General features: G+C 38.8%; 1 protein-coding gene across 2 annotated transcripts; it reads right to left on the reverse strand.

The window, feature by feature from the left end:
- Positions 1-1023: 1023 nt before the first annotated feature.
- Positions 1024-8737, reverse strand: spaca6 (sperm acrosome associated 6). 2 transcript variants are annotated; one of them, XM_087812993.1, is made up of 9 exons: positions 8526-8737; positions 7176-7244; positions 7041-7109; positions 4635-4655; positions 4477-4551; positions 4022-4125; positions 2109-2265; positions 1841-2021; positions 1024-1776 (listed from the first exon to the last, which is right to left on the reverse strand). In XM_087812993.1, the coding sequence occupies exons 1-9, from the start codon at positions 8734-8736 to the stop codon at positions 1521-1523; spliced, it is 1143 nt and encodes a 380-aa protein (XP_087669119.1). In that variant the 5' UTR covers position 8737; the 3' UTR covers positions 1024-1520. The 2 variants fall into 2 exon arrangements, with proteins under 2 accessions (XP_087669119.1, XP_087669120.1); XM_087812994.1 differs by lacking the exon at positions 4635-4655.
- Between the last annotated feature and the right edge of the window lie 1209 nt (positions 8738-9946).

The raw sequence follows: 9946 nt of genomic DNA on the forward strand, positions 1-9946 counted from the left end.
TAAAGAATGTCATTTTGATAAAACTTCAAATAAATCAGCACAGCAAAATGGAAGACAGAAAAATACTAAAAAATGTATTAAGATTTAAGATATTCCTAGAAATTGGAAAAAAAAGGTGTTTTTTCTGGGAGAAAAGAGGCCGTAAGTGGCTGCACTTTATCCAAGTCTGCCCTCAACGAGCCTCAGCGCCTGTTCATCCAAGTATTGGGAATCTTTGCTACAAATCCTGCTCCAGGATGAATCTCACTCCATCATCATCATCATCATCTCCACTCAAATACCTTTCCAACCGTAGCACTTTACGACCCAAACCTTTCAGCGGCTGTGATGCGGCTCAGCAGAGCACGCCGTGCCTGGACCGTCCGTTCTCGGACCAGTACCAGGAACCTTCAGCTGCAGGTACCAGAACAACACGAGCAGTTCCAGCACGAGAGCGTGAACTTTAAACTAGTCATCTATTCAATCAACCTCTGAGGTGATTGATGGCAAATATGCGTTTCATTATTTAAAGTAATCCTTTTTTAAACAAATGTAAGTGTTCTGTGTGACTCTAAGACGCTCGTGTCGAGGATTGTTTACATTCTGGGCTGAATGTAAAGATCCAGTCAGGAAGGTGCAGTGAGGTGAAACGTCAATTACGCCTTCACTGATATAACTATTATATGTTCTCTTTAAAATCACATCACGAGACGCACCCGTGTGAGTAATTCTCCTCGTGATTGATCTTCAAACTCTTGTTACGTAAACACTGCCGAAAACAAACACATAAGTTGATATTAAATGGTATTATTGACTCGTTCAAATGTAATTACCCTTGTTTAGTATTTAATTTGATCATAACTGAACAATTTAGATTCAACCAAACAAGCTAAAGACACTTAAGATACTCAACCGCTTTATACATATATATATGCATAAATATATATATATATATACACACACTTTGAAATGATACACAAATTGTACCATATACACACGAAACACAATGACTAAAATGTTAACAAAAGTAAACTGCGATCGCGATTGTCATTTTAAAACGTTTATTTACAACGATAAACATGTATTTGGCCGAACACAGCATCAAGTCAATAACTGGAAACTGGCCTTTTTTCTTCGAGCCTCAATTAAACTTAAATAACTAACAACTTTTTCTCATCCACCTGCCAAGACTTTGACTGAAAACTACGAACAAAACCAGCAAGATTTACTCGCCCTGGAGAAACCAACTTCTCAAAGATGATAAAAAACACAGCCGATTAACAAATATACCAAACATGTATTAATACAATCAAATAATTACCCTGAAAAGGTAAAGCACGTCTGAGATTTGTCTAATACTATATAATAAGCAACTGTTAAGAGGAACAATAACAGATAAACATTTGAGAACATGAACCCACTTGTGGCGAACTAGAAGGTGATTAGTGTGTGTGTGCCGCCCTCTGCTGGCGACACATGCTACATGCAGCCATACCTTCAAACAAGACCGGTGGCCTCATCTCAACGCTTCCCTGGAGCTGCTAAAAGCTGGTTTCATCTTCGCTTGAATCACTCGAACGTGCTGCCCTTCTAAATGCTCTCATTCTAACTGAAGTTCCAGATGTGGATGTGACTGCAGTCGTGGATGCGACTGCGGCTCCAGATGCGGATACAACTGCAGTTCCAGAAGTGGATGCAGTTCCAGATGTGGATGCCGTTCCAGATGCAGGCACATCTACATCTTCCGCTGCCTCGACCAAACGGTCGTAGTTGTAGCAGCTGCTGCTGACCATGAGCCTGCAGGAAAAGGCAAACATTTCACCGACAGCCGAACATTTGAGAAGGAAAACACCGTCTCTACCATAGGAGCGTGAACACTAGGCAGAAGGTCGACCCCAGGAGGACCATGTGGGTTATGTTGCTCAGATAGACGTGCGCGCTGCAGCCGACGGGCTCAGGGATCACCAGCTTTCCACTGGGAAGTAAAGCGAGGTCGAATATTTCCTGGAGCCTCTTGTGTCCCTTGAGAATGTGTGGAATGACTGAAGGAACAAGATATTTTCTTCTTCATCTTGACATTGATGTAGTCAACAGTGCAGCTTAACATCCTTGGATCGCAGGAATAGTACCTCGAAGGAAGTAGTAAACCTTGGCGAGAGTCATATTTCGGTACGTTATCTTGCACTGGTAGGTTCCCTGGTGTTCGTCGCGGACCAGCGGGATGGCGAAGAGAGGGTCTTGTCCCGAGGTCACGACTTTGAACTGAGAGGAGATCCGGGTCTTCACCTGGCAGCAGAGGATCAGCTTCAGGGGCTTCACAGAGACCATGATCATTTACTTGTGTCAATTCTATTTCACTGAAATTGTCAAGGAGTGACCGTTTTGTGACGGTAGGAAGGGGGAAAAAGGCAGAAACCTGGAGCAGAACCAGACTCGGCGTGGACGACCTTCTGCTGTGACCTTATGGGAGGGAGAAGGAAAGTAAAAAGAAGAGAGGATACATGGAGAGGACCCAGGACAAGGTCAGGTGTATTAATTGCAAGTAACTGCAGTATTACTCCGCAAGGCTCTGTAGTATCACTCCACGAGTAACTGCAGTATTGCTCCGCAAGGCTCTGTAGTATCACTCCACGAGTAACTGCAGTATTACTCCGCAAGGCTCTGTAGTATCACTCCACGAGTAACTGCAGTATTGCTCCGCAAGGCTCTGTAGTATCACTCCACGAGTAACTGCAGTATTACTCCGCAAGGCTCTGTAGTATCACTCCACGAGTAACTGCAGTATTGCTCCGTAAGGCTCTGTAGTATCACTCCACGAGTAACTGCAGTATTACTCTGCAAGGCTCTGTAGTATCACTCCACGAGTGACTGCAGTATTACTCTGCAAGTCACTGCAGTATTACTTGGTGAGGCACTGTAGTATTACTCCGCGAATGACTGCAGTATAACTTAGTAAGGCTCTGTAGTATTACACCGCCAATGACTGCACTATTACTCTGCGACGCTCTGTAATATTAATTGCTAGTTACTGCAGTATTAATCCGTGAGGCTCTGTAGTATTACACCGCGAGTGACTGCAGTATTACTCTGCAAGTCACTGCAGTATTACTTGGTGAGGCACTGTAGTATTACACCGCCAATGACTGCACTATTACTCTGCGACGCTCTGTAATATTAATTGCTAGTTAATGCAGTATTAATCCGTGAGGCTCTGTAGTATTACACCCCAAGTCACATGTAGTATTACATGGCGAGGCTTATGTATTAAGTACGCTTAAGTATTACTCTGGGAGTGACTGCAGTATTACTGCAGGCTCTGTAGTATTACTCTGCTAGGTGCTGTAGTTTTACCCCGCTAGTGACTGCAGTATTACTGCAGGCTCTGTAGTATTACTCTGCTAGGCGCTGTAGTTTTACCCCGCTAGTGACTGCATTATTACTGCAGGCTGTGTAGTATTACGCCATGAGTATCTTGCAGTATTACTTGGCGAGGCTTCTTAATATTACTCCGCGAGTGTCTGCAGTATTACTCCGCGAAGCTCTGTAGTATAACGCCTCACGGAGGAATACCAAAAAGCTGTACTATATTTATTTAGTAATTTAGGAATATCTTAAACCCTGTATAAGTACAATAAATACTTATGTATGAATACAATTGTTATACTTTTTGCATCTTTTATAAAAACGTCACTGTCAAAATCTCAAAACTTTATTGAACACTATCCTGAGTCCTTCATCACATGACCTAAACACACACGCCTCATTGGTCGACAGCAGCATCTAAACACGGGTGAGAAATGAAAGTGAGAAAGAAACGTGTAAACGGTTATTGATTTTATTAAATGGTTATGATTCGTTATCAGTGTAACACCACTAGTTAGAAGATACAGGACAGGGTGTAGGAAAGGGAGACGGAGATCCCGATAGAGAGCTTGTATGGCCTCGAATCGCTGCTGCCGCTGGCGTCCAGGAAAGTGACAACTCACCGCTAACAACATGTATTTTGAAGCTAAAAAACGAATCTATTTTTTCATCCGCTTACATTGTCGGCATATCTCCAGGTCATCAGCGACTCTTCCGGGATCGGGAACGGCACCTTACACCACATCTGGATCCTCTTGTACTCAGTCCGGTTGACTTCTTGAACTGAAGCGCACACAAAGATGCGTAAACACCTTCTCACCACAGGGTTCCTCCAGCCGCCTCCTGATGGTGGGTTCTTAGAGCCGGTCTCGGAGGACGGCGGCCCGAGGCATGATGGGAAAACCAGGATGTGCGGGGGTCGACTGTCACCGCGCATAAAGGCAGCCGAGGACTTAAAGGCGTCCTCGGTGCTACACATATAATACATGGGAATTAAACCTTCTTTTCAAATCCACAGCATCTCCAGGGAGATGAGCGGAAAAGTCACGCATCAAAGGAGGGAGATTAGGAGGTGAAAACATGGTTATGCAAGAAAGCGTCTGGATTAACGGAGTCATGGTTGACGATACGTACCTGGACAGTCGAGCGGTAAACCACAGGTTTCGTTTTGGCAGGTGATGCAGCTGAACACGCGGTTAGGCTGGAAACCTGATCGAGACGACAAGCCTCGTCACGCGGGTGGAAGACGCTCGTTGTAACGTTTGAAAGATGAGTAAAATAAAAATAATTACCGCACTCGCCGAGACATTTGGCTGAAACGCAAGCATTGAATGAGGTTAATGTTTCTTCGCTCGTTTATATGAAGAGCTTTAACAGGTGGAAGGAGGGACGATCCAACTTTAATGCTCCTGATATAATACCTTTGTTCACTTACAATATTCACATTCTTGACCCACTGTCACATGAAAGTGCTTTTGATGAAAAGAAAAAAGAAAACACGACAGGCTGTGATGGGTAAAAGTGTGGACTCTGTGGAAGCAGTGCTGGAGGAAAGAATGAAGGTTCTCATGCAGAGCGTCCGGAGAGACCCTCGACACCCTCGACACCCTCTGCAGGACACTGTGGCGTCTCAGAAGAGTAACCGCGGCAACAGGCTCCTCTCCATGCACTGCAGAACGTTTTTAAGCTTTTTTTTTCCTTCTGCCATAACCTGCTTCAATAGAATCATGCTTGACATGTATTTTTACTTTTTGGTGGGAACTTTTGAATCATTTATGTATTTTTATACGTTTGCAGGTATTTATTTGATTGTATTTAGATGTATTTATTTGATTGTATTTATGTATTTGATTGTATTTACATGTATGTATTTGATTGTATTCATGTATTTATTTGATTGTAATTACATGTATGTATTTGATTGTAATTACATGTATTTATTTGATTGTATTCACATGTATTTATTTGATTGTATTCATGTATTTATTTGATTGTATTCATGTATTTATTTGATTGTATTTACATGTATGTATTTGATTGTATTCATGTATTTATTTGATTATATTCACATGTATTTATTTGATTGTATTCATATATTTATTTGATTGTATTCATGTATTTATTTGATTGTATTTATGTATTTGATTGTATTTACATGTATGCATTTGATTGTATTCATGTATTTATTTGATTGTAATTACATGTATGTATTTGATTGTATTCATGTATTTATTTGATTGTATTTATGTATTTGATTGTATTTACATGTATGTATTTGATTGTATTCATGTATTTATTTGATTGTAATTACATGTATGTATTTGATTGTAATTACATGTATTTATTTGATTGTATTCACATGTATTTATTTGATTATATTCATGTATTTATTTGATTGTATTCATGTATTTATTTGATTGTATTTACATGTATGTATTTGATTGTATTCATTTATTTATTTGATTGTAATTACATGTATGTATTTGATTGTATTCATGTATTTATTTGATTGTAATTACATGTATGTATTTGATTGTATTTACATGTATTTTATTTGATTGTATTCATTTGATTGTAATTACATGTATGTATTTGATTGTATTTACATGCATTTATTTGATTGTATTCATGTATTTATTTGATTGTATTTACATGTATGTATTTGATTGTATTTACATGCATGTATTTGATTGTATTTACATGTATTTATTTGATTGTATTTAAGTGTATGTATTTGATTGTATTCATGTATTTATTTGATTGTATTCACATGTATGTATTTGATTTTATTTACATGTATGTATTTGATTGTATTCATGTATTTATTTGATTTTATTTACATGTATGTATTTGATTGTATTCATGTAATTCATGTATTTATTTGATTGTATTCACATGTATTTATTTGATTGTATTCAGGTATTTATTTAATTGTATTTACATGCATGTATTTGATTGTATTTACATGTATTTATTTGATTGTATTCATGTATTTATTTGATTGTATTTAAGTGTATGTATTTGATTGTATTCATGTAATTATTTGATTGTATTCATGTATTTATTTGAATGTATTCACATGTATGTATTTGATTTTATTTACATGTATGTATTTGATTGCATTTACATGGATGTATTTGATTGTATTCATGTATTTATTTGATTTTATTTACATGTATGTATTTGATTGTATTCATGTATTTATTTGATTGTATTCATGTATTTATTTGATTGTATTCAGGTATTTATTTAATTGTATTTACATGTATTTATTTGATTGTATTTACATATATTTATTTGATTGTATTTACATGTATTTATTTGATTGTATTCAGGTATTTATTTAATTGTATTTACATGTATTTATTTGATTGTATTTACATGTATTTATTTGATTGTATTTACATGTATTTATTTGATTGACCAACTAACCAACCAACCCTGTACCGTGATACTTATGGTATCACCAGATTCTTGACAGTACAGGTTAGGATCAGTGAATGCCTTGTTAAAAGGTTTTCTTCACATTATGTTCCTGACGGGATGTTTCTCCGTGTTTCTACCTCTCATATCACAAGTCAACAGACAGATTTATAGCTTTTAAAAAAGCATGTTACTGCATTAATTAAATCAAATCCTGGTAGAATCTAGAGACCAAGTCAAGTCTCAGTCGTGTCTGAAGGAAGAACCAGACTCACCTCTGGGCACTTTAGAGGCTTCTCTGATAAAATGTTCAGCCAGTTCCTCCACGTCGCTGTAATATACGACTGCATCGGTACAAAGTCACAGTTAATCACAACGACAGCGCGTTTTTCTTTTGTGTCTGAAACGACCTTTCAAGTGTTCCATAGTCTTTAGTTTGGACAGAATGATTTCCTTCAACTCGTTCTTATGATCAGCATCTGCGACGGAGACGTTCATTCAAGTTAATTCACTAAATGTTCATTTGACAACGACATACCAATGTCAGAGCAAAATGATGGTCTTTACATTTTATATACCCATTAGCAGTGTCTTTAAGTGTACTATGTGTAAGTGGACATGTTGTAATAAAAGGAAAGTATACTAGAAGATTACTTTTGACACACTATACTTTTTAATAGTACAATGTTGTATACTTATACTCAAGTATAATGTATAAAAAGTACCATTTCTTTCTTTGGGCTACTGTATTATCGTGGTGATCCAGAGGTTAATGGGCAAAGGATTATAGGAGTGAGTGATGGGCGGCAAAAACAGACTTCTGGTGTCATTCTTAGTCACACAAAACTTTGTTTTGAGGTAATAAAACCATAATATGTCAAATACCATGATGTCGTTCATAAGGGTTTGACAATAGGAACCAGAAACATGACTGTGTTGTTGTCTCTGATGCTGCGTATGGGAAACTTAAGGTTGATGGTTTGAGTCTCACGTGAGTAAATGTATTGCATCTTAATAAAATACGTGCTACAAGTATACGCCTAGTACGTTGGTTTTATTGAAAGTAGTGTACTTTTGACTAAACTAAAACTATGGACTTCAAGTGTAGTATTTACACAATAAAAACAATGATCAATTTATTTATAAAACATTTTCTTTAAACATTCACTGTCACAAGGTGCTTCACATTAAAATAAACGAATATAATTAATTTAAAAATGGCAACATTTAAAAACAAAAACAGCACAATATGATGAAAGATAAGTTATGTTTTGAGAAATTGTTAAAAGGAAGTAAAAAAACAATTGCAGTTAAGAGTTAAATAAAATAAATAGCCAGTCAATAAAAGTACTTCATTTTAAGTTAAATATATATAGTACTGTAATCCGAAGTAAAATAAATTAGTCATTTTTAGTTACAAATACCTTAGTATACTTGAGAATATTGTATAGTATTAACTTCAAATTTTATCCTTTTTTTTCTAAGGAATATGACGAGTCATCGTCGGGGGAAATGGCACAAAAACTTTAATAAAAAATGATGAAACTGGACCATTATTTAAAGGAAAAACACCGGTTTTTAAAAACTTCCTTCAATTAATCATCAAATCCAGAAACGTCTTAGTCACTGTGACGTCACTTCTCCGCGCCCGAGTGCGGGAATAACAAACTACATAAAAGTATCTTAAATAAACGCGGACTCTTTCTTATAATGAATTTAATATGATTTCATTTAATAAAGTCTTATTAACGTAAACTCACCCACTTCTCCAGCTTCGGTCACGTTAACGTTGTCGGCGAAGACACGTTTGAAATCCCGGTAACAAACTTGCAAAAGTCCGGTTCGGTTCTCCACGCGGTCGCGGTACCGTTCACACGCAACGACCACATCCATGAAGTCGATCAAACAAGAGAAACACGCGGTCGCGGCGTGCACGAGCGCGCACACACAAAACACGCGCAACATCGACATGTCTCCAGCTAGCCGCGCCGCTGCTGACGTCACGTGTGCGCCGGCCGTTTCCTAGGCGACGTTTGTAAAAATCCACCAGCAGGTTTTTTTTTTGTTTTTTTTTGTTGTTTTATTTATTTATTTAGAGAGATTTTTTTTCTTCACAAGTCGAGGGGGACGAACAGGAGACCCTCTTCTTCTTCTTCTTCTTCTTCTCTCACCCTCTCTTTGTCTCTCTGCAGCACTTTTACCGCAGAGAGGAGGGAGGTGGTCCTAATGGGGGAGAGAAGAGGGGGTGACACTCTCAAGGAGGTGCGTAAACATGATGCAAACATGATAGTTACTCGACCTACAGGTGCTCCAGAGGAGGAAGAAGAACACAATAGTGAATCACCTCCTAGATCTCTCCCCCCTTCACTCCCCCCATCACCACCACCACCACCAACCCCCTTTTCTCTCCTCTCTGGTCCCTCACTAGCGTCTCCATGGCAACCAGACAGGGTGCCTAATACATGAACTTAATATATTTCCCGTGGCAGGGTGAGCGGGGTACTAATGCATTCATCCGTCTGCAGACAGACACCAGGATCAATACCAGAAGGTGCTCAAAATTAGCGGCTAATAAAAACATCTTTAATTCACCTTCTTCGGGTGTTATTTTACGCCAAGAAAACCTCTTTTTATTCATCTTTTTTTTCGTTGTCGTTCTCCGACGATTAAAAAGTCGGGGTCACAACCCTCGGCTGTCTTCCCGTAGACCCCCCCCCCTCTCGGGGGGGTGGGGGGGGTCACAAAGTCAGCCGAAAAGGGTCGGCCCCCATGTTTCTACTGTCCTGCAAAAGCTAAAAAAAAAAAAGGAAACGTTGTGTCATTCCCGGTGTTGAAACTGAATGCAGCCCTGTTCCCGAGGACCTCACCTGTGACCTGCTTTGACCTCACAGGTTAAGGGTCTCAGGGACAGAGGGGCATACTGGGGAATTGAAATAAAACCTCGCACGGGGAAGGTGAGAGGAATTCAAATTAATACGTGGAGGAAAAAAAAACTCCGCATCGTTGTCGCACTGACCTCATCTGACATTTGGATTCTGCAGCAGCGACCAGAGTCCGGGTTCTGCTGCGGCTCAGGAGGATCAACGGAGAGATCACTGAAACCTTCGCGTAGACTCACCGGAGAGAGACACGGAAAATGTTCAACTCTGGTTTTTACAATCAACACAATAGTTTAGTTACA

Source organism: Callionymus lyra, chromosome 17 (genome assembly GCF_982586985.1).
Source record: "Callionymus lyra chromosome 17, fCalLyr1.hap1.1, whole genome shotgun sequence".
Classification (NCBI taxonomy): Eukaryota; Metazoa; Chordata; class Actinopteri; order Syngnathiformes; family Callionymidae; genus Callionymus; species Callionymus lyra.

Excerpts from the sequence above, each read along its gene's own strand:
- spaca6 (XM_087812993.1), bottom strand. The coding sequence starts at position 8,736 with ATGTCGATGTTGCGCGTGTTTTGTGTGTGCGCGCTCGTGCACGCCGCG. Across the intron at positions 7,110-7,175 it reads GACTATGGAACACTTGAAAG|TCGTATATTACAGCGACGTG; the intron begins GTCGTTTCAGAC and ends GTACCGATGCAG. Across the intron at positions 4,126-4,476 it reads TTTACCGCTCGACTGTCCAG|TTCAAGAAGTCAACCGGACT; the intron begins GTACGTATCGTC and ends TGTGCGCTTCAG.